Genomic DNA, 26,175 nt, shown 5'->3' with positions numbered 1-26,175 from the left:
CATGGATACGTTTGGTATCTGATATAGAAAGTAACATCACAGTGCCTGCTCTCTATGTATATCTGCCTCTACCTCATAACCAGAATCCTCATGTGCCGCAAGAAGCCCGACATCATATCTCCGCTGCAAGAAGCTAAATTTGACGTGGGCTCGTGGGTCCTCTCCACCTCCTCAAGTGTGTCATCAGGATCATCCCTCAGCTCAGCAATCAGAATCTCCATTGCTTCCTCCTTCTTCATCCTACCATGACAAAGGAGGGTACCCATGATAGGTAAATGCAGGAGGCATACCACAGGTAGATGAAATGAGGAAGTCTCTATGTGCAATCTCTCTGCAAATTCCATCAGCATCTCGTTATGTATCGTCCCGTAGCCGACCTGACAGAGGTCCATCGGGCCAGAAGCTGCTGGTACATCCTGGAACTATGGCTGGTCAGGCTGCGCGAGAGCAGAAATCTTTTAGTCGTGGTTGTAAAACCACTAGGGATCCCTCTCCTGAAAAACACGGTTATTTATAAGCAAATTCATAAACTGAAAAACTTACATCTCCCTCCCAGATACGCCTGGTTGTATGATTTGCATACCCTGTCAATAGAGATGCATCTATAGGCCCCCCGGGTACTAGAGAGGCTCCCGCGCCGGATCATCCTCGTGCAGCTCCGGAGGTGGCACAACAGATCCTGCATCGGCTGTATCTGGCACAAGCACAGGCGTAGAAGTAGAAGAATTGCCCCAACGACGTCTGCAGGGGGTGGCATCTGTGAGGAACCCTCGGCATCATCTTGGGGCCTCTATGGTGTAGTAGTAGATGGGGAAGGAAAATCAAGTGGAACGGACGTAGACAACCCCTCAATTGGGAAAGATGGAGAAGGCCCGGCTGGAGCAGGTGTATCAGGTGCATCTGCAGCTACATCAATGACCTGAGATACTACATGCACTTGTTCTCGTCGCACGGATGCGCGTTGTGCAGTCCTCCCATGTATATCCCTTTCCGGGCCGTGAGCCATAATGTCTGCATTATGATACAAATAACCTCGAGTTAGGTACTGTGTATTTATATATAAACAAGAAAAGAAAAAAAGAAAAAATTACTCTTCCGTAGATACATCTACGGAAGTACCTTAGTTTCAAAAACTATGGTGCTTCCGTAGATGCATCTACAGAATGCCCTAACGTCCATCTCTTCCGTAAATGCATTTACGGAAGGTTCTGAAACCCACAAACTCAACAATGGCATAAGTCCACTGTTCAATCACTCAAAAACTTCATTTATGTGGCTTGATCATTCGTTTTACACATTAAACAACACCTACATTGTCTCTAAACTATATTTTTGAAGCTATCAAATCATTTCTACACCTAAATATCGAATTCTAACTTGATTTTACAAATACTCTAAAATAACTTGAAAAGTCTAAAACTTACCGATTAAATAGAGTTTTGAACTTGATGAAATGTGTTGAGCGTTGATGTTGACAATGTTGGCCGAACTTGGGAGAAAGAAATGCACTATTAGAGATTTTTTATTTTTGGGGTTGAAAGAGTATGGGTTGAAGAAGAGAAAAGTGAAGAATGGAGAGGTGAAGGATCTGGCGCGAATTATAACATCAGATGCTTTCGTAGATACATCTACGGAGACTTCCGCATGTGTATCTACGGAACAAAACAACGTTAAACAAAAAAATATATGCTTCCGAAAATGAATCTACGAAAGTTGAAAGATATTTTTTTTCTATTCGATAGTGCGTGAGAGATGTATGGGGTGGGGTTAGAAATTTTCTTAATTAATTAGCATTACATTTAGAGATTCCTCAAAATTGAGGCAAAGGTTGCTTTGCAATAATATTAAAAATGATAACCTTTTAATTCAAAGATATAAAGCTAAATTGACTCTAATAAATAAAAGCTAAATTAATAGAATTGAGAAATCTCTTCTGATAATAACCTCGGGAAAAAAATTCTAATACGACAATGACGCATACAATATTTATTTATTTATTTTTTGATTTTTGGTTTAGCCATCAGTTTCGATCCATGTAGTAAATCAAAATTCATTGACTAAATTTTATTTTCATCAAAAATCGAATTCAGATAATAACCAAACGATTCGCCCTTAATAGAAACTCATTTTCCACTAGAACCCAAATACTTAATTATTTATTTATCTTTTAAAATGTTGTGTCCAATGTTTATGTTTCCCTTAATCTGTTTGAATATTTATAGCACAAACATTTATCATAATAAACGCTTAGTAATATTTATTTCTAAAGCAAAAGATTAAATAAAATTAATATAATATTGCATAAATTATAAGCTCTTATAATATATTTTTTTAAATAGTCTAATAATTGGAGTTCATTTTATTTAAAATGACAAGGAAGTCGCAGTTTTGAACTCGCGAACCTGCATAGCATCAGGTGTTCTTATACAGCTGGGACAACTCTTAAAATATATTTTAAACAGCTTATAAACAATATTATAAGTGTTTACACCATTAAATAGGTTCAAATAATTCTTTATTAACTAAGTTAATTACACAAAGGAAATCATGAATTATATACACAGCTGTCAGCTTTTGAATTTTTCTTATGCAGCATCAACAACACAAAATGCTGGCTGAGACACCAAAAACTTGTCTTCTACAATATAATTCAAGTTTTTTTCACTACATATTTGTCCCTTAGGACCCTCAAAATTCCTATAGTAAAACCAAACTACCAAACCATAATTCTACAATCTTTGCAGGCAGGCTCTCAGTCTCTTTCAATCTTCAATAACTTTTATCTACTTTTTCTTGTACAGTTTTTCCCTTGTAGTTGTAGCCTCGACAAAACCAAAGACTGAAAAAATCACCATTTTCCACTTTGTCATATATATAGTGACAAATTACAACAAAACAATTCACCACCTATTATTAAGCTAGTTTTTCTCTTACTCTTTTCCACAAGAGAGAACTAAGAAGAGCCATGAAGAGAAGGTTCTACAAAGTTTGCACTTCTCTAAGAGAACAAAGTAATATAAGTTATGCAAAGATTGCTTCAGCTGCAGGCTTCTCTGATATGAATCTCATCATCATAAAAGCGACGTCGCCGGATGATTTACCGGTTCATGAAAAATACATTCAATATTTTTTGAAACTCTTTGCATTATCTCCATCTTCATGTCATTCATTTGCTATAAGCTTCACACGTCGATTCGGAACTACTCGTAGTTGGAGAGTAGCGTTGAAATCGTTGATTCTTCTCCATCGTCTTCTTCGTTCTGTTCAAGGAAACTCTCCTTTATGGGCTGAACTGTTATGGACTCGTTCCAATGGTTTGATCTCTCTTTATCCTTGTCATTTCAAGGATGCTACTTCTTCTTCATCTACTTGTTCGATTTCCTACACGAACTTTGTGACTTCTTATGCGCAATTACTCGACGAAGCTCTTAACTGTGTTGCCTTGGACAGCAAGAAACTTGACAATCAGAAATACCATGAAGAAGAAAATGACACTTTTCGAGAAAAGATGAATGAAATGGGTGAGATACTTGAAATTTTGCCACAGCTTCAAAGTATTATTGATAGGGTGATAGATTGTTACCCTATAGGAGTAGCAACAAGAAGTTTCATTGTTCAATCTGCAATGAAACACATAATTCGCGACAGTTTTGTTTGTTACACAAAGTTTAGAGCAGAAATTGTTGTTGTTTTGGAGAATCTTTTTGAGATGTCTTATAGGAACTGCATAGCCGCATTCAACATATACAAGAAATCAGCAGTGCAAACAAATAAGCTTTGTGAGTTTTACGAGTGGTGTAAAGCGAAAGGATTGTGTGGTTACTATGAATATCCTTTCTTGGAACCAATTCCAGGTATACAAATCAAAGCTTTGGAAAGTTTTCTGAGTGGCATGTGGCAGTTGACAGAGTCTAGTTCATCGTCAATGTCTGATCAGGAATCTAGTTCGATTTTTACGGAAGATGATGGAAGGCAACAAATAGAAATGATCAAAGGTAATGAAGAGGAGAAGCCTTTGATTGATCTAGGAGAATATGAAGATGATGATGTTAGTTGGGAGACAGTGTTGGAATCTTCTGTTAGTTTTTGTCATGCTTATCATCAGAATGATTCGTTAGGTTCTAATAGCTTTGATGGAATGTGGGAAACTGCAACATACAAATCTCCTGCTGCTGCTTCTAATCCTTTCAATCAGGAAAGTTATGAATCAAATTACTATGGGAGATTTGCTCACAACCCTGTGTATCCTTGGGGTCTATAACGGATTTTTTATTTTATTATAATTTTGATTACATTTGTTGTTTTACAAATAAGATTAGAGTCCAGGTATCTTCATACATGCATTCATTTTTAAGTGTGGAATTGAACCACTTACTGTATCAATAGTCATTAAATTTATTAAAATTCTATAAACATATATAAATATTTCTTTTGATAGTCATTTTAGTCATTGGATTGAAAGAACTTTTAGTTAGCTTAGCATTCAAATAAGTTTTTAATTGATAAAATTAATTTAAAAATTACAAAAAAAAGCACATTAATAATGTCGATACGTTTATAAATTATAATAACTACGACTCACACATCTAAGAATCAGGCATTCATTACCGAAACTTGGTGTGAAATCATTCTGAGACATTGCCCTCAAAATATTGATACACGCAATTCAAAGATTCAGGCATTCATTTAGGAACTGGAAGGCATAGACTTCAAAATTCTAACACTTATCATGTAAAACAACATAATGGTTACACTAAGTTACAAAAATTTGTGTTTCCTCTATTGGACTATTCATGTAAATGAAGGTTCCAGGAATCAATCAGATTCTCAAAGTGCATTTGATAACTGGCTACCCAGAATAAAATATACAACATTATATACAAGTGTACATGCCAAATTCATATTTTCTTTGCACCCACTTTAGTGGGGAAAAACAAATCATTTAAACAGTTTAAAATTTGGTACAAGGTAGCAGATACTAGTATTGTGACCCCAGCCAGAACCTTAAAGAAATGGACAACTTGTGAATCACGTCCTTTTCATTATTTACTTCCGATGCCTTCGCTTTTGATCAGCTCTTTGTCTCTTCTCATCATCCCATTCCCGGTCATATAAGCTAATAGTAATCAATTAAGGACACACCAGTGCATCATTAATGGAAACCTTACATTTATTAAATCTAACGAAAACATGCATTTAAACTTGAGTAAGGCATTTTAAACAAGCATGGTATCATACCACATCATTTTCAAAGTTTTCATCTCAACAAGCATGGTATCATACCACATCATTTTCACAGTTTTCATCTCAGCATGGTGTAACAGAAAGGAAAAAAAAAGGCATGCAGATAAGAAGCACATGTAAAGAGTTTAGAAAGACAGAAACTCGTGAATAAAACAAGCATGCATATCAGCCTAAATATTTTGCAATTAAGGATACGGATCTATGTCACGACGATTCAGCTTGTTGGCTACGTCCTTACCATGAATCCTAAGACTAGGTTCATCTATGTAACCAGCATGCTGGATGATTGGACCCTTTCTGTCTCTTGCATCATATGCTTGTGACATACCAATACTGGGGGGAGGAAGTGCGGGAGCAACTGGTGAGTACTCCCCGGGCTCCATAGTCGATAGATGTTCCCTCTTAAGTTTACGTCTCTTGGTTGCAGCATTTAAATCTAAATCATCTTTAGGAATGTTTGCTTTCTCTCTTTCCCTTTCCTTCTCTTCTACCTGCAGAAAAGAACAGCAATATGAGAACCATAACAACACCTTTTTTTTTTAAAACTCAGTATCCGGCCCTAGATCCGTCAAATCCGAGGGAGACCAATCCCAGGGTCCCATTTAAAACCAGAGCAAAACTCTATATGAACTGGCCCAACTCAGGGTTTGTTAGCACCTAGAAAAATTTGAACCAGAGACCTAAGAGGAGCACACTCTTAGGTCCCAAGCCTTCACCAACAGACCAGCCCATGGAGAACAAATTTTGAACCAATAACAACAGCTGTATTGTCCATTCTATTTGAACACCAGAAAACAGGAAAAAGTATTGAGAAGCAAGCCTCAAAAAACAAAAAATTGAGATTCGAGAATAATAACTGAAAAATGCAACATTCGGGGCATCGCAAACAAATTTCTGCAAGCCATTGCATACAAATGTAAAATATAACAGCATAAATCAGAGAAAATCAAAATCAGGAACAAACTTTAGCATAACTCTAGTTGAAATAGAGCCCCTATAATGTCCTAAATTATAACATTGTAAGCAGAAAAATTTCTCATATTTGTTGCATTCTAACGTCAGTAATTATCAATTTTATCCATCAGCTTCAAAAACAAGTATTAGTTCATAGAAACCGATGCTTGGTAAATACTTACAACACTTTTTCACTTGGTATCAAATTTGGTCACCTAAGACATATATCAGTCATCACACAGTTTCTCTTGTTAATCCATTTTTAATTAGCATAAAGAAATAAACACTCTATTTTGTTCTTTTAACTACTAGAGAATAAAAAACTAGTTCAATGAATAGACAAGGGACCTACTCAACCTCAAAAAATTTCATCTATGACTGATGTTATTTTAAAGCATGTATCCCCTAATAAAATGTTGAAAATAATCGTAGGGCGATGCTACATGTACAATTATCCCTTTCAAGCCCTTTCACCATAATGTACATATCCCTAGTAACACACGGTAAATTAAGAAAATTGGTACGCACTTAGAATTTGGGTCTTAATATGCACAATATCGGTTCATACCTTCATTTCTTCACGCTTCCGATCTCGAAAATCATCATCTTTTCTACGTTTAGGATCCTCCTGCAAAATCACAGTCTCTTCAGACCTTCTCTGTTCTTTTTCTTCATGCCTTGGAGAAAGTCTTTGAGAATGCCTTGTAGCTCCATACCTCCTATCAGCATCTTCATCACGCCTACCAGCCCCTACAGATTGAGGAACCATATTAGGAGGTAAAGGGGGTGGCGGAGGCAAGCTTTGTCCATGGAAGCGGCCCTCAGCGTGGGATTTTTCTATCAATGCATCATTATATCGTAATTTATTTCTATCATCCTTACTTCTGTCATCCTTAGCCTTGTCAGGGAGTCTATTAAAATTCCTCTCACTGCTCCTTTCTTGCATTCTCTCAACAGATCGTTCTCTTCCATACCTTTCTATCGACCTGTCCCTAGGTTTTTCTACAATAAAGTCATCACTACGGGACTTGTCCAGTCGGTCCAATCTTTCCCTGTGTTCCCTTTCATATCTTTCATTCCCTTTTTCTTTTGGCCTTTCCAATGTCTTATCACCTGCTCTGTACATACCAAGTTCATCTGGTCCCACTTTATCATCAACCAGTCGAGGATCCATTAGCTTCTCTCTTTCAGAGAATCGAACTTCACTCTCCAAATCTCTTAGATCAACATCCCCTTTCCTCCGTTTACCTAGTCTGTCTAGTTCATCAACAGAACCAGCTCGCTTCTGACTTTTATCACTAGACTTCGAGGTAGCCGTGTTTTCATGTCTAGGGGAATGGACTACACGAGAAGAGGATCCTCTTGCGAAGTCAGCAACATCATTTCCATCATCCTTTGCCATAGAAGACTTGGCAGCACCAACCTCTGCCTTTGATTCAATACCAGAACCATCAAATGAATTTTTTGCCAATGGAGCCAAGCCCTTTGCAGAACCTAAAACACTGTTACCATTAGCACTGACTGAAGAAGAGATGTTTGTTCCAGTGTGTCTTCCATCTGATGCATGGGCCTGAAGATCCTTGTCACTGCTTGAGGAACCAGAAGTTCTAGCAACAGTTTTACTAGATCTACCATCTTCTTTCAAAGGATCTTGTTTTGATGCCTTCAAAAGAGAACCAGCAGCCACTGAACGTTTTGCAGAGGTTTTAGACTGAAAACAGGAAAACCACATCATTATGGATAAACATAAAAGGAGTATATTGAAAACAGTACAAACAATAATTTTTGTAGGGGAGAATCAACACTCCAAAGTCAAGTATGCACTAGAAATAGAGACATCCTTGTCAGAAAAGTGTCCACCAAGATGAACGAAACATATATTACAACAAAAGAAATTAAGTTAAGCAATGCATACAGCTGCACCAAGATAAGGTGTTTGTAAGTAAATTTACTTTTGAAAACGGCATTGTATTATTCAAACATACTGTAATGGTTTGAAACAATTACATTTAGAAGTTGCGTAAGATGTTTTACCACTTTCTTTTGAGAACACAAACTTGTGTTTAAGATAAAATTATTTATAAATGATTAGCATGAACTTTAATTTGCAGAAAGTTTTTGAACTCGTCTTTTATCAATCACAACTAGTAACAGAACTTCTTTCAGATGACATGTATTTTTCCGGTTTTCTTTTCCTCTACTCAAGCAGTAAGTTGAGGCAATTAGCAGTAAGTCAACAATGTGACAAGTGACGCAAATGGTTTACAGATTAACCCGTCATAGAAACAGAAAATGCTAACTACACAACATAACGGAGATAATTAAATGATACCTCAACATTTTTTGTAACATGTTCATCCGGTGCCCTACTTATTGATTCTTCCACTTGCTTTGAGTTTTCCGAGGATTTTAATGCCCCGGATTGTCCAGCAGGTGAGGGTAGAGAAGATTGAGCATCCAATCCATTCACCATTGAGCTACCCTTGAGTTTTACCTGGCCAGAATCAGATTTTGTCACTGTAATACTTTCAGTTCTTTCTGACTTGCCATCTGCAGATTTTATTTTTGCTGTCTGGTCTTTGACTCTGTTTTCCGAGTCCAAATGTTTCCCACTGGCAGATTCAGTTTGAGAAACATGAAGACCTGTTCCACTTTGTACAGCTGCAGAATTTCCTGCAGCAGATTTAGACATAGTTGGTGCCGGCTTCAACTCAAGATAACCCATACTAAATTCTTCATCAGTCACCCAAGAAGGCTGCATATTGGACAATATTAGTGGGCTAAAACAGGCAACAAATAAGCTTGTAATAAGATAATAGCATACCTTCCTAGCAGCCAGTGCTGCTGCTACACCAGTTGCCAACACCTTAAGATCCTCTCTTTCATCACTTTTAATTTTAGCTACCTATATGGAAGATGAAATATTTTTTTGAAAATGCAGCAGTATTCAAAATAAATAAATTGAATATAGTGAGATAGTTTACCCGCTTTTCAAGGTTGATGCCACTCTTCCGTGTAACTGGGAAAACACTAGAAATTTTAGTCAACATTATAAGAGCATTTCTAATTTCCATGTACTCGCTAGATTCCAGACACTGAATCAGTAACCGTGTGATTCTTTGACTCCACTTCCAGTGTACCTGCATTATTATCTTCAGAGAAGTCAGAAAGAAACAATGTAAGCCCTGCAGAAAACAATTGAGAAAGATCTGGACAGCACATACAAGGAAACAATTCTGAGCATCTATAAACTGCAAACAGATAACTTGCCTTAATGAACTGTCCATATGTAACTCGCTGACTATTTGGATATCGATAATAAACAGCAAATCCCGGCATGTTTCCACACTCACGTTCATAAATAGATTCATCTTTCTGGAAATAATAAAAGGTAGAAACAGAAGGGAAAAAAATCACATTTAAACAAACCTCGAAAAGCTATGAAGAAATTGTCAATAAAATTATAAAAGGCAAACAAATAGCAATAACTAGTTACCTTCCAATGGTAAGCTATCTTCAAAGTCTCATAGAGAAACCTGCCAAGCCTACCAACCTCATATTCAGTGCAGCAGCATATCATTGGTTGAAGGGTCTTACAAATTAGCACATCAATGTGGTTGACTGTGTTAAAAAAGGGAGTTCCAAGGGAGTGAAGTTTGTGTACAAACATAGCACAATAAACAGCATCTGGCATACTGAAAGTACAGCGTGGAAATATACAGCGCTGAAGAAACTCCATATTAATCTTCAAGGTATCAGGACAGGAACTTAACCATTTGTCTTTTGCATAAGAGAGCCGGCTGCTGACAGATGCGACATTTTCTTCATGTTTATGCAGTTCACTAATCAGACGGTCAAGAGATTCTTGAATTCTTTCTTTTTCTTTCTTCCTCTTGGTGATTGCTGAGCTTGAATTGTCAGAAATCTCCTCCAAAGATTTAAGACTAGCATGAAGCTTGGCTATTTCTGACTCATAACGATTTTTCGGAACGTACAGATCATATAATGTAAGACCCCAAAATGTTGCATATAGATCAGGAGATAGGCTATTCCATGCTTTTGAAGGCAACATAGTTTTAACAGTACCAAGAAGATATGACCAACTGCGTCCAGTAATAAAATAGTAAATACTAATGCAGAAAATAGCAGAAATAAACTTTGAATATCTTTATCATACATCTGATACAGATAAAAAAAAGTAACATTTTAAGGCTCAAGTTTTTCAGCTGGAATGGCATCTAAATCCATTTCGATACATTGGAAAGTTCGACACAACAACAACCAAACAGTTTCACATTGAAGTATAGCAGGATAGTTTTTTAAAAAATCAGGGAAAAAGGTTAGAATTATAACCTAATCGGTTTTTTGTTGGAGCCAGTATCTAGAAACATACTACCAAGATGATCTGCAGGATCAGACTCAAAGTTCGTAGACGAATCACTTGCAGCATTTCTATCATCCAAGGGCCAGCAAACATTGGGAGATCTTTGAGACTTGAAAAGTCTCATAACAGGGCGATATATCAAGAAAGCAACCTGACCAGAAAAAAAAAAGGAATTAAATGCAGGGCGATATTTCAAAGAACAATACTGCAACTCAAGGGATGATAAGGATGTTTAAAAGAAATGTAAAGACAGAAGGGAAACAAAAACCTCGGGATCCAAGTGGTAAAGATGGACCAGGTCATCAAGTGAGGGAATAAGAATAGCATAATTTGATCCTGGTGTGACTGCACTGCCTAGAAAGTCGACATATTGAAGAAGAGTTCCATGGCATCTATCAAACTGTTCACTGACCATCTTAATGTAGGGTGCATCTGCATTGACGAGAACCCTGCAAAAATAATAAATTTCAGAATAAAGTCTTGATCATCAGCTCTAACATTTATAAGTTTAAGAGCTTACAGAGATCGATGCTGAGCAAGAAGAAGCAAGAGGGGGGTTGCCAACTTCGGTTCATCTTTAGGAAGTAATGCATCTCTAAGCCTGCTAGTTGACTTTATCAATGCCTGTATAAATCATTTGATCTCTTAATGACTTATAAAGTCAAACCATGCCACATAATAAAACATTAAGCTATGCATAATGCTCTATTATTAAACTTCAACACATAAGATTTCAGAAGCTCATAGCACAAGATATATCATGAACTAGACCGTGAAAATTTTGACTAAAAAACATCGACATCAAACACTATTCAAACAAGAGACGTCCACTCTGCATTCTATTCAAACAAAGTAATGAAAAGAGACCAGCCATCAAATAGTCACTTAATCACAGTTCACATATGTCCATTGTTCAGGAAGTTCATCTTAAAGCTCAATCAATTATGCAACAGAACGATGCTCATTCCATGTATTCACTAAATTTTACAAAACCATATGCAAACAAGTGTTTATTAACCAGTTCAATAAATACAAAACAACTGGGCAGTGAAAGTTAAAACTCTAATTCTCTGCACCAACAAAACTATATCCCTTTCACCTGGAGTAGAATTTCAATCTGTCGAAAACATCATTTAATCAAACTCTTGCTTTCCAAAAACCTTTAAGATTTACTTGATGTACCTTATTATTTCGAGTCATCCCGAAGGAAGTTGCTTGATATTTCAGAGTCTCACTCCCAGCCATAGAATCCAGCTGTTCCTCAGTCAAGTTCTCTGTGTATTGAACATTTGCCATTTGTTGGATAAGCTCCTGAAAAATCAACAAAAAAAATACTTAATTACAACCTGTATTTGGCATTTCATAAGCCTTATCTCACAATAGTAGTCTTAATTAAAAAATCAACAAAGAAGAAGAACCTGCAGTAGAACAAGCTCAATTCCTTGTCCCCTTTTTAGCTGGTTCACAAGATACTGGAAAAGGCCCCGCAACTCCATTGATGGGTACTTTTTACATCTACAATAAAAAAAGTAGACTTGAATTCATGACAACATCGAAGAATATCATGCTCTTGAAACAACATACACAAACTCCATACCCAACTCTTAACAAAAACAGGCAATAATGGAAACAACGTCAATCATTTCAGTCTATCTACAACATGTAAACAGGCATAAATAAAAAATAAATACACACACAAAATCTTACATAAAAGCCAGAAAGAAATTGTAACCCTGTTTCATCAACTAGAAACGTGTGTTACATGTGTTAAGTCCTAAAAATTACCAAATGTTGTTTTCGTCTCAATAAAAAGTCTCAATTTTTAGTTCCTAAAATATTATCATAAGCAGTTTTATTTTATTCCTTGATGTTAAGTCAACATACATTTTTGAATGGTTTATTTTTTAGAATGCTTACAACATGATAAAAGTTCCTCTACGAAATTTTAGAATTTTTTTAGATCAGATTAATTAAATAAGATTTTTTAACCACCAACTACTGGAGATCAAGGTAACAAAAATTTAGACTTAGAAATCAAATTTTGAACTTTTTGGTGGAGGGATCTTTTACAATGTAATCAACATGCGTGCAAAAGAAATTATTCAAAAATATATACTCCCTCCGTCCCACAATGATGACCCATTTGGAATAAAATAGTGTCCCAAAATAAATGACACATTTCAATTTCCAATACACTTTTTCCAATTCTACCTTCTAAATTAATAAAAATTTCATCATTTCCAATACATGGTAAGAGGTACTTTTTCCAATTCTACCTTCTAAATTAATAAAAATTTCATCATTTCCAATACATGGTAAGAGGTACTGCAGTAAAAACATTATTCTCTCTCTTACTTTTAAACACTTATCTTAATATGTGTGAAATGGTCAACTAGATCACTCATTGTGGAACAGAAGGGAGTATTTTTTAACAGAGATTCAAAAAACATATGTTAACTTAATAGCAATGACTAAAACTGCTTGCAAGATATTTTTGTAAAGTGCGGTTCTTGTAGAGGGGCGGAAAAACAAAATTTGATAATTTTCTAGGGCCAAAAAACATATTTAACCCTATAATAATTGCCACATGTTCCAAGAACTCTGCTAAGAAATATCAAGAAAATGCTGAATCTAATTGTAGAGAGGATATTGAATACTCTTGTAACCAGCAGATAACCAATGGCTCGTTCTGTCAATACATGGTGCATGCAAGGTCCTACATTTGCTCATAAAACTTGAGGGTCGATAATATTAGACCAAATTATTGTACTTATTTTGCATGATATTTGTTAAATTTCCTTTTCATGCTCCATCACTCATTATTTCCATAATTATTTCTAATTGACTGCTGCTTAAATTCATTTATACTTAATATTTCCCAGTCATTTCAGCCTGGTCTATTTCATTTCACAGTTAACTGCATTTGTTTAAATTATATATTTTCTCTTCAATAATTCAAGCAAGCAAACATCATATTTATTAAAAACTGATAGTCTTTTCCTAAATTTTGCTATCTAATTCTACGGTTTTTACAAAATCATGAAAGATAGATCCTACATACCCTCCACTTTCCTATTCTAAAATAACCTTATACCATAAATTATTAAGCAGATTTTTTTTCTCAATTTCTATATTAGTCACATGTACGTTCAAAGTAGCTAATTAGTAAATATAACTAAAGCCTCTAAAGAAACACCAAACCAAACATACACTTCAATTCACAAGCCAAGGAAATTCAGAGAGCTAATACAGCATATAACCATACTCCAACTCTATTTTATATTATTAAGAACTGAATATTGCATAATAAATCAACATAATGCTTTGAAGAAAAAGAGGGTGAGAGAGAAGAAAACCAAACCAAACTGTTCCAGACAATTCAATCCCCATCCCTTCAAAGCAAAAACAAATTTCTAGCCGAATAATGGCCCCCAAAGAAGTTCAGGATTACAAGTATGCTCAGCAAACACAATGCAGTGGCAACATATCATGCTTCATTTTCAAAGTATATATACCCCCGCAAGACCAGATACTACAAAAACTTGTCATGTTATTCATTCACCAGAAGAAGGGCAACTCAATCTCTATACAGACAACAGAATCACAAATTGTCCAGTTGAAATGAACTATTGAAGGCCAACCAACTAAACTACTGTGATAAAGTCAAATGAAATCTGAATTTTCTGAGCTCCTTGTATTTGAAGAAAGAACATACTATACTTCTCCATTATCTCCATAAACAGCTTCAGAAAAAGCTAACGGTTTCTTTCATATCTTGTGGTCTCCATTAGCATCATAAGGTGAAGGTAATAACTAAAGGAGTATTCCACTTACAAGAAAGCTAATACCAACTTAAGTCTCATCAGATGGCTCCAAGTCTACAAATTATCAGCTCCACGCCAAGGACAAAGCATTCACGTCCATTTACAAGAAAAGCAGCTTCAGAAAGAGTCGATGGTTTCTTTCATATCTTGCAGTCACCATTAGCATCATAAGGTGAAGGTAATGACTAATGGAGTATTCCACTTACAAGAACGCTACTACTAACTTAAGTCTCTTCATATTGGAACCAAACCTACGAATTATCAGCTCCATGCCAAGGAGAAAACATTCATGTCCAACAGTTGGGTTTCCGCAATGACTATCATCATATAGCAATAATCCAAATTAAACAGTCTGGGATTTTCCTTCCCTACAAGGCCAGCAGCTTGGTCATTTGATCATCAATTTTTTTGAAACCCGTGACCAATTAAAGCAAATGTTGAACATATGGTGTACAGAGCTGTGTCCCTCCTGAACTTAAGTGCCTCATTAAACTGTCATTTCATTATTGACATTAGAATTGACCAAAAGTCGTTGAGAACAGCGGGTATCATGTATTCAATACAAATCATTCTTCACATTAAAATCACTCAATTATTTTATCTCCACTGGACAACTTTCAACATAGATCATTGAGAATCACAAATATTGTGCATACAAAACAAATGACTTCCAACTGATATTATTGCACTTTGTAAGCACTCATTCTTTTATCTCCATTAACTAATTGTGTCTGGTATTGAACTTCCAAGCAACTGATGAGACAGTAAAACCAACTTAATGAATAACTTCATTTAAATCAAATTATTCTCCATCACTCCACCTATCGTGGTAGAGTCCTATTGCAGTTGACAAATCACTTGTATATCAGTGGCACGTTAACTTAATAAATTGTCCTTAAGAAATTACAAGGACAATGGAATAATGGAAGTTTGAACTTCGAACTTTGAAAGGATAACAAAGAAATTCCCACCCCTTTCAACCAATGAATATTTGTTTCAAAACATTTGTCGCCAAATAACAGTAACTGCACATCAAACAGCCGCCGGCGCATGCCCACCAACTGGCAAGCTAAGTGGTTTGAATTTATCTGAACTGCCAGTCAGGGATACAAAATGCTGCTATGCCCAGTAATCCTGCTTTTGCTAAGGTTGATCTGCAACCGGGAATTTGATACAAGGCACTCCATTCCCGCATATATCTAAATTCTATAGGATGCCGTACATGTGCAAAAATGACTAGGGAATGTTATTATCAATAATACACATGACATGATTCCAAAAAAAATAGAATTTGCAAGAAATAGCTATAAAAAGACAAATATCACCCAAATAACAATAAAAAGAAAATCCCATTATAATTTAATCATAAAAGAAAACCCAATTATATTCAGTCACAAATCCCGATAGTAAATTTCAAAAGGATCATAGTTGCTTCCTATAACTTAACCAAATGCACGGGATAACTTGACAAGAAAACTAAATAAAATAGAAGTGCAAAGGAAAACAACTATACGTACAGGTGGCCCCAAAATGAAGCTAGAGACTGAAGCCAATCTGACAAATTAAGCCCATCATCCTTCAACTTATCACGTCCAGCAAGTGCCAATCGCTCAATAACCACGTATTCCAATATATCATATTCAAGCTGTTATAACAAAAATAAGGCTCCAAATCAAAACAATCTATCAATATTGAGAACAACTTCCAAAAGCAGAACATGAGACATGAAACAGTTAGAAACAACAAATGGGAAAGTACCACGACTTATATGAAAAGAAAAAAGGTTGAGCTTCAAATTAATTGGAAGGTTTCCTTTCATCCATATATGGTTGTGTTAGCATAAATTATGCTGCATAATTCAAGGGATTGAAAAATAAATACTCCCTTCATTCTCTTTTATAAGCAACTTTTACTTTTTAGATTCATTAAATAATTAATGTATCTAGCCTATATATAGTCCAAATACTTCAATGAACCTAAAAAATAAAATTTGCTTATAAAAGAGAATGGAGGGAGTAAGGTCTAAGGTCACACATCTCTTACTGCTTATTATGAGTTCACATATACGATATTACTAGTGGATGCAGGGAAGTGAATAATAAAGATAGCAAAAGGAAAATATAAAAAAAATATACAAACCTGAGTCAAATACTTAAAAGCATCCACCACAGGAGCAATCATATCTCTGTATGCTTCAATCTGCATATCACACAATAAAAAAAATCAAAATAACAGAATGCACAGCATCATATAGGCCAGGGCCCTTCAGACTTTGCAGAATACAAGCCCAACTAAATAAGCACCTGGTGAACAATTGTTCGAAGGACAGTCATAGGGTTGGCATGAGCTAATTTTGCAACCATTCGACCCAGCTGCTTTAAATTTTCCTTAGCCAGCCGCTTCAAAATACGTCTAGTGTCTAACTGTATAAAAAATAAAGCAAAGAGAACAAAAATAACAAGGAATCAGGCTTGCGGCATTGAGCACAGATAGTCCATACTCGACGCGTATATAGATCGTCGAACCTTCGAAGTTTGTCTGGCAGCCAACAGCATAGGATAGCGATCATCATCTTTTTCCCATTCACCGTATAATCGATAGCGTGCCTAGACAGGTAACACTCATCAACCAATCTTGTAGATAACAGATAACAATATATCGGGTAAAAGGATAAACAGCAAATGCAAAGGAAAACCTCATAAGGAAGAAGACTCATTAGTTCCCAAATTTCCTGGCCAACAGCTGGATTAGCAGGAACCAACTGTAGAGAAGGTAGTAGACAAGCTCCCAAAGCATCCTCCACTCTTAGTTTTGCTTCCTTCAAATGCAGGTGAGGATTTCCAATACCATGAAATTGAGAATTCAAGGCACTGTCGCCGTGACTTACAAGCTCAAGAGCAGAAAGGTAATAACCTCTCAAAACCCTAGAAACCTACACATGTTTGAGGGAGAATAAGGAAGAAAGGGAATTCATAATTAGCATAAAATATACCAACGAGACAAGTTACCAGAATATTAAAACAACTTAATGCACCTTCTGTAACAGCATAGTATCTCGGTAGAGAAAAGGTCCAGTACAAGAAAGCATCTGAAAAAGCTCCTTTGGAAGATCTATGAAAGAATGGTGTCCTGGAGGATTATCTACGTCCATAGCATCAGTCCTGCCTCCAGTGGACGATCCAGGATTTTGAAGATGTGCTTGACGAATAACATCATACGGTGAAGAAATTGACTTCTCAATAAGCCTGTAAGAAGATCTCTATTATTTATAGTTATTGCTAAAATAACCATTCAAACAAACTGCTGACTGTAACAAACCCCGACTAAGTGGTCCAAAAATATATGCTAAATGCATGCAAGTACAACAAACATACAGGCACAAATGGATATTAGGTGTGCAGCTCCAATTCGGAAGGCTTCTCACAGTTTATTTCAAAAGATTTTGGAAGGAAAATTGGTGTAAAGCTTGGCCAAAGCATGCAGATGGAGAAGTTGTGTGTATTTGGTTGTTTGTATTGTGAAAAGAAATGAAAATTGTGGCTGTCGATGCAAATCATTAGAGGAACTGTTTATAGCTATGAATCAGTGGCCGTAGTGCATATATCAACTTTGTATCCCTATCAAAAATCAAATATATAAGAAATCATCCAGCTTATTTCTAAAATTATGTTTGATAGTGGATTACAAAGTTGGACTTCGATATGGCTTGCAAGACTAAGGTGATAGTTTGGCGCAAGTCATGATCCAAATTGGGTTGAGAGACAAAATTGGTATCAGAGCCTGATTTTTGTGGGTTTTTATGTCCTGGATTTCATACTGTTCTTAGCAAAGTCAGGCTCTATTTTTATTGAGGTTGGAGTTAGTCTAAGAAAAACATAGCTTTTGTTTTCGGAGGATATTTTATTACCCGTCCTCTCTTTTTCCTCATATTACTACAAGCTCTACTAGCTATCAGTAGACATCCTCATCAATATTGACATATATTATCCCTAAAAAACACATCATAAAAACATTCAACAGACATACATATCCAAAATGCGCTCAAATATAAGTTCTCAAAGTTGGGGTCTGCATGACAGAGATATATTATGCACAAGCCTTTACCTAAACAAATTATCACATATTTGGATATGTTCCACTGGATTGAGTGGTGAGAGACGTTCAAATAGTACATGTGCATGATACCTGTTAAAACAAAGGAAACAATCTAATGAATATATGCATTAGAGGGAATTTTACGAACACAGCAAATACATTCTACAAAAAGAAGAATCGAATTAAGCAATAAACCAATTTAGTAGGACTGGAAAGGAGCCAAATCTTAAGAAAAAATTCATAAGCTTTGCAATCTACATTATATCTCAATAACATGGCTACCAAATCGAGATTCAAATCCCAGAAAACCAAGATACTGAATTCTTAATTGTAAGCTAGAAGATAAACAAAATAGTATTTTTAAGTAAAAACAAGTGACTTAGCAAAAATATGAATTGAAACATTATATGCAAGCCTCAAAATTCAAGATTCAAGTCAAAAATCAAATGACAAAAAAAAAAGTGACTGCTATACGAAGTGGACAAATTTCAGATCAGGATTAAAGTTGAGATCCATGCCTAAAATAAATACACACGGGAATTAATATTGATTGGGTTCAGTTTTGTATCAAATTCAAATATATTTGCATGAACTATAAGATACTGAAAACCATGCACAATAACAAGCACAACACTGAGTAAATCATGTATAAAAAACATTAATGCAGATGAAATTCAAGCAAAATCTATACATGGATAGCCAAAAACAATTTTACATTGGCATCATTGTTAAGTAAGTAACATTCAATATGTAATAATAATTAAATATATTCAATGTCGTTTGACATAATATCCAAAGTAGTTTAAACTGACATGATGCATTTTGTTGACACGTCACAAAAACATAGCACCCAAAAGATAAAAATTAACTGCTTGCGATAATAACTGTCTTTATAACCACATGCTACAAGCAGATTTACAAATAAGCATACCAGTCATCCACAGAAAGAAAGCCAGTAAGCAAGCCCAAAGTTTGACTATTTTGAAGCTCGGATTTCCGCTCCTCAACTGCATCAGTTTCCACGGCTAAAGCAGCAAAAAGATCAATAGTGACATCCCCTGTTTTCTCATCATCCATTAGATCCTTCCCAGTAGCAGCAAGGTTTATTTTTCCAATTTTATTAGCCTGTAATTTAGATTGTTAATCTACATGATACCAGACAAGAGCGCCAAAACAAAAAATAAAAACAATGGAGGACATGATAGCTATGAAGCACGGACACCCTCAAACACGACACCGACCCGGCGGCACCGGTAATTATTTGAAAAAACTGAAAATTAAATGTAATCACAAGTGTTGGTGTAGATGTGCGACACCAACACACCTTTTTTCCAGAGGTGTCGGTGCTACATAGCATGGTAGGCATAGAAAAACATGTACTCCCTCCGTCTCAAAATAAGTCTTTTAAGGTTGTTGCACATAGATTAAAAAAAATAATGATTGAATAATTACGCAAAATCAACACCAAGACTAGGTCAAATAGATTGAAAATTAAGAACTGGAAGTTCACATATTCCAGTGATTGAGTTGATGCAGCATTCAGAAACAAGTCACCTACAAACTAAAGGAAGATTAATAGCACAAGGCATAAATGAGCCCACACACTTGACTGGACTTGCATAGGCCATCATCAAGGAACCACCAAAGCCAGCACCATGGCTAGGAAAGTCATGGACAGAAGGCCCTCAGAATGTCTGGGAGTGTAAAATTTCAGAAGCTTACAGCCATATATTAATTTGAATACAAGCCTAACCAATGAGTATCTGAGGGTAATATGAACCAAGGAAAACGGTGTTCTAGTTCTGAAGCACAAGAAGAGATTGACAGTTTTCTTGTAAAATAAGATATTTACGGCCAGCTTCCTTCATTTCTGTCTTTTTTTTTTTCATTTTAACAATCAAGTCATATACCATGCAGAGGTTATGAAGAATATTTTCTTTCTTCCAGACCATAATAGTTAGAATGGAAAACAACAACAATAAATAAACTGCCAGAGCGTGATTACCTCATCAAGGCGCTTGGAAGAGAAAGTGCTATAATGCTCAAATGCTTCTTCATTCTTGGGGAGTAAATGAGCATATCTGCGATCAAAATGATAGTTAAAGTGTCTCAGAAATTGCACAAAGCACCTCCACCAGTCTACATGCCAGTTGCATTAACATACTAGACTACTAGTTATTAGAGCATACATACAAATTAAATACTTGGTTTTTGGCATGATTATATGGTGCACTCATTCTTCTAACATCATCAATTTTGCCTAAAACGTTTATAACACAGCCCACACAATAAAGGATTAATATTTTACAGTCACAAATGGTGCGTGTAAATCTTCTTCAATGCAACCATCATTTCGTATGACCATAAAGCAAAAATATGATTTGGTATTGAATACTTCCTTAGAATTACTACTACTATATATTATATAAGAAAGCTAAATGTGATTCTTGAGCAACACATGAGCACAGCATCTTACATGCTATCAAGATCAATAAAGTCTTGCTTTACCAGCAAGGCTGCAAGTCTATAAAGCCCATACGGTACAGGATTACTGACTTCCATGCGCTGATAATATTGAAATTTAAATCCAAGAATCTGTGAAGCATGAGACTGCATAAAAGAGAAAAATGTATGAAATAAAAAATAAAAATAAAAACTCCATAAAAATTTTCAAAATTATATGTAAAATGGCCTAGGCTTCTATTTTTGTCTCTACCTTGGGAAAAATAGGAATCAGCTCTATGAACACATCATTATCAGGCTGAAGTTCAAAACACTCGAGTACCTGATAAGAAACATCTGTCAGTAGCCAGATATAACAAGAAATGATAATGCAGATAGGCACCGAAGTATATTGGGAAAAAGTACACTTGAATAGATCCAACTTACAATATCAAAAACACGGTTTGGATCCAAATCAAAATGGCCAATCAATGACTGCAGAAGTAAGTTAAACCAGAATTACAATCAATATTATAATAAAACAAAAAACAGAAAATCATGGAATAGTTATAAATTATAATACTTAAAATCAGTAAGACCTTAATAATGCCAATTGTTGATGCAGATCCTTTTTGAGTCGGCGCTTCAGAGTCCCGACAAAGTAGAGTGACCTAGACAATTAACTAAATTTAATAAAGCATAGAGTAGAATCTTTTCTGGAAAGCATGAGGCATAATTCAGCCAAAATCTCAAACCTAAACAAATATTCGAAACTAATTTTATGTTGTATTTAATCACACAATATGTAAGAATTAGAACACCAAAAAAGAACCATATTGTTGATTGGAAAAGCCCAGTAAAATTTTAAGGATATGCTCCAATGTAATATCTATTAACCATGTCGTGAGTCTTCCTAAATCTACAGAAGAGTTTCATAACAAAGCATCCAAAATGGAAAACAAGCATTATAATTAAGTCCCTTCACAGAGAGCTATAACTTCACTCCGTAATGCTCATTTATTATTTCCACATTAGTGCAACCTCACCTGACAAGGGACAACAAAAGGTCAACCCATCCTATTGCTTGATTTATTAGATACCACCCTGTTATTTTAACAAAAAATTAAGCCTTGCCTTTTATTTCCTAGAGACCACCTTATATTTCTCCTCCTTGAATTTCTAATATCTAAATTTGTCTTATGTGTATGATCTCTTTTTAAGTCATGACAAATTATCTGCTCTTTCGGTTAAACGTAATTTTCAAGTCAGAAAGGTTATTTGCTTGTTCCTTATCTTGATCCCCAAGTCTCTACTATCTCGGTTTCTTCAAAAGTATTGGAAAAATGCCAAGAAGCTTTTTGAAACCGATATAGGCCACATTAATATTAAAAAATATATAAAAATAGGTTTCATTTTGGTTCAGAATTTCCAAACAGTGTGTCAGACCAAGTAAAATTTAAAATCAATTAACTACATGGTAGAAGAGCTGTGTTTAGTACCATAATAATATTGATAGTAAGCTAGAATATTGTTTTACATTTCTTAAGATCTGAATAACTTCCTTGTTAATTGTACTCAAAAAAGGAAGATACAGTTTCTCTTATACACGCTATTGTGTTCAGTCCAAACGTCAATGGGCGCAAGTGCAACATGTAATGATAATGCATAGAAGACATCCTAACAAGCTAAAAAGTCAAGAGAAAGGAAATTCTGGTTATACCAGTTTGGCATAGCCTTCACTCTCTTCTCTGAGAAGGTTGAATTTGGTTTGCTGATAAAGAAGTCGTGTATTAACTCTGACCTGATGTCAACAGCACAAATGAATCAAATACATACAATAATGAAATTACCATTTAACCAGACATAGCGCGCAGAGTGAAGAATCTAAACTCTGAATATTTGATTCTGAAAAGCTGACTTTAAATACAAGAGGTTTTCAGTATTTATAATGTTGGTGTAGCTTAACTGATTGGATTCAGTCACACATTGCAAACTTGTACAACAGAAACGAACTTTGTTATTTACTACTACCTCCATTTCATTTTAGGGGTCCCATTTGAGTTTTGCACACTTCTTAAGATAATTATTAGTTGTGTTGATTTCAAAAATAAAAGTAATTTCATTGACTAAAGTACCTTTAGTAATAGTAATTAGTTGATTAGTTAGGTGAGTTGAAATACAATAAATATGGGTATATTAGTGGAAAAAATAATAATTGTAGCATTGGTTATTCTAAAGTAACAAATAATTTGAGAGATATAAATATTGCAAACTGGACACTTATAATGAGAGTACGGAGGGAATAATAGACAATGCTTACTAACCACTTACCAACTATTTCTACAGACTCTATTTAAGTAATTACATATTCAATACAAGCAACAAAAACCAAGTATGAATGACGTTTAAGATCAAAAATGATGTTTGTGGCATACAATTGCAACTTTTGAAAAAAAATATATTTTATACTCTTTCCGTCGCATAAACAACAAAAACCAAGTATGGATAAAGCTTACGATCAATAATGATGCGTGTGACATAGAATTGTAAATTTGTAAGTTTGCTATCTTATAGTGAGTTCCATCACACATTAATGTCTGTCTACACAAGTCCGTGGGGCATTTCTTTTGGTGGGGATTGGCAAGTAGCAACCCCACATTTTAGTCAGAGCAGAAACTCAATTCATTTCCTCTAAACATAAATTAGAATAAGAGAAAACACAGGAAATAGGAATAATCAAAGGGGGAAAAGAAAGAAGTAGAAACCCCTTACTTTGTGGCGCACATTTATGAAAGTTAAGTGCTCACCTCTTTTCCCTTAAGCTCCTGAGCCTTAATTTTGATAAATTCAGCCTCCCCCAAAAACTCTTCCTGCAAAATAAAATGTTGTAAATGTAAGAAACTTACTAATGCATAAAACTCAAGCCTTTGTTTGAAAAATTGCTAAACAAACCAACTAGAAGACGACAGAGAAATTATAATGTTGATGATTAATAATTTGAAAATGAAGGAAACCAGAAAAGCAGACCTCGCAGCGTTCTTGAAGTAATCTAACTGGAACTAATTCAGATTCTACAAGCCATCTTGCCTACAAAATTGAAATCATTAAGTAAAAAAAATGTAGAAAAATTCCATTGAATGAAAACCATAAATTTTATACAAAATATGAAGATCTACACATAAATATTTGTATTGAATAAAGCACACAAAATCAAGTACTGACCAGTTTAATGAGACGAGAACGAAACTCTCCGGACAATGTAAGCTGCAACCAAGGAAATGAGCAAGTTAATATATTTGATGGATTTAGTACAAACATTATACAACAACAACCAAGGATTATCCCAATAAATGGGGTCAACTACATAGATCAAACTATGTCATAATGTTTTATCAAAAAGCATATTTCTATCCAACTTGTTAATCTCAAGATCTTTCCTAAAAGTTTCTCTTATGGTTTTTCTAGGTCTTCCCCTACCTCTAGTTGTTTGACTACCCTTTGTCTAATCTATTCTCTTTACTGCAAAATCCACGTATCTACCCTCTAGATACCCAAACCACCTTAATCTATTCTCCACCATCTTTTCTACTATGGATGCGACCCCATTAGCACAAACAATACAACAACCAAGCCTTATCCTACTTAGTGGGATCAGCTACAAGGATCAAATTCAGCCATTATGTTCAATCAAGAGCCATGCCTCTATCCAAATCGTTAATCTCCTATAGTTAAAAATAAATAAATGATATTTAAATTATTGAACTGAATTTATTTTTAAAAAACCTCTACCAAGCTATGCCAAGTAATAATGATCGCATGTCCTACTAATTTCAATCCTTGATTAAAAGAATTCAAAGCAAAAGAAGAATGAAAAAAAAAAAAAATAATAATAATAATAATAATAATAAGGATTGATATAGAAATCAGATAAATGAAAAAGTGACGACTTCCATCCATATTTCATACATCAATCATTTTCAGCATCTAGTGAATTTAGAAGTAAGAACTGGAAAACGAGCTTAACAATAATTACATAATGAAAAACTGCAGCAACTCACATCTTGAGCCATCTGGCTCACTATATCTGCAAAATTCGAGGCTACTTTCTCAGCTGAAGCTTTATCCGAGAATATAACCGAATCTAACGCTACTTTACACTTCGGAAACGGCAATTCACCTCGAACCTAACAACATCCAATAACCAAAAGTCGTAATCATCATCTAAATCACAAAATTGTAATGGAAAACCTAAATTAAAATAAAATCATCGATTAATTTGAATAGAAGTAATGCACGCACCATGGTCCAGGCGAGTTCGTAGAGAAAGCGAAGCATTGGAACGGGTTGAGAGACCTTGAGAGAAGAGTTTCCACTCTTCCATTCGCGAACGCAATCCTCTGTTACGTATACACACTGCACCGGCGGCACAGACATTTTTTCTGATCAGAATTGGAAGAAGAAAGCGTCGGGAATTGCAGGTATGGAGGTGAATTGACGGAGAGAGGGTTTAAGAAGAGAATCGCATTCCTTGTATCGCGTTAGAATTGGAAGAAGAAAAATTTTAGGGTTTGCGAAGAATGAAGGGGTTAGCGTTTCAGGGGATTCTGCATTTTGGATTGTGCTATGGGTGAATTTTACTAACAAAGAAAAGCAAAATAAAATAAATAAATATCACAATTAATTTTAATTAAAAAATAAAACAAAAAATCTTTTATGTAAATTTTAACTATATAAATATACACTTTTTTAAGATATATATATATATATATATATATATATATATATATATATATATATATATATATATTTTGTTGATTTTAACTTGTACTGTATATATAAAAGTTCTTGAGATTCAATCGAGAGAATGAGAGGGAAGTAATTTTTATCAAAATTATTGTCGAGAAATAAATATTCAATTCGATAACATAAAAAAATTATAAAACATAACGGTAAATATATAAATAAAAAATTAAAAAAATAAGGGTAAATATATAAATATAATTTTAATTAAAATTGAGCACGTCCCTTTAGGGGTGTTCATTGATTCGAGTAAACTCGAATCAAACCGTAATCCAAACCAAACCATAGTGTTTGGGTTGGACATTTTATCAGTTTGGGCAAGAACCGTACCAAATCAATGAAATCCAATGATAATTTGTTCGGGCATCAGATTTTCAATTTTCTACCCGCAAACCCAACTCAAACGAATCCTAAGTAATTACCATGAAAATT

The 26,175-nt window shown here is 35.0% G+C and overlaps 2 protein-coding genes across 3 annotated transcripts; one reads left to right on the top strand and one right to left on the bottom strand.

The window, feature by feature from the left end:
• The first annotated feature begins 2,965 nt into the window (after positions 1-2,965).
• Positions 2,966-4,261, top strand: LOC131604010 (probable clathrin assembly protein At4g32285). The gene has a single exon (XM_058876498.1). It carries the CDS (start codon positions 2,966-2,968, stop codon positions 4,259-4,261), a length of 1,296 nt encoding a protein of 431 aa, XP_058732481.1.
• A 444-nt stretch (positions 4,262-4,705) lies between these two features.
• Positions 4,706-25,568, bottom strand: LOC131604009 (THO complex subunit 2). 2 transcript variants are annotated; one of them, XM_058876496.1, is made up of 32 exons: positions 25,243-25,568; positions 25,002-25,127; positions 24,166-24,207; positions 23,971-24,030; positions 23,751-23,813; positions 22,664-22,744; positions 21,543-21,614; positions 21,391-21,438; positions 21,218-21,286; positions 20,978-21,111; positions 20,507-20,582; positions 19,433-19,626; positions 18,511-18,591; positions 17,441-17,651; positions 17,102-17,338; positions 16,932-17,012; positions 16,710-16,829; positions 16,546-16,605; positions 15,924-16,051; positions 12,001-12,097; positions 11,765-11,893; positions 11,103-11,206; positions 10,851-11,031; positions 10,552-10,733; positions 9,695-10,301; positions 9,469-9,573; positions 9,183-9,350; positions 9,023-9,103; positions 8,531-8,953; positions 6,767-7,909; positions 5,440-5,735; positions 4,706-5,116 (listed from the first exon to the last, which is right to left on the bottom strand). In XM_058876496.1, exons 1-32 carry the CDS (start codon positions 25,375-25,377, stop codon positions 5,047-5,049), a joined length of 5,604 nt encoding a protein of 1,867 aa, XP_058732479.1. In that variant the 5' UTR covers positions 25,378-25,568; the 3' UTR covers positions 4,706-5,046. The 2 variants fall into 2 exon arrangements, with proteins under 2 accessions (XP_058732479.1, XP_058732480.1); XM_058876497.1 differs by having other exon boundaries at positions 9,183-9,338.
• Between the last annotated feature and the right edge of the window lie 607 nt (positions 25,569-26,175).

Source organism: Vicia villosa, linkage group LG5 (assembly GCF_029867415.1).
Source record: "Vicia villosa cultivar HV-30 ecotype Madison, WI linkage group LG5, Vvil1.0, whole genome shotgun sequence".
Taxonomy (NCBI): Eukaryota; Viridiplantae; Streptophyta; class Magnoliopsida; order Fabales; family Fabaceae; genus Vicia; species Vicia villosa.
This window is presented reverse-complemented; position numbering and strand designations above follow the sequence as displayed.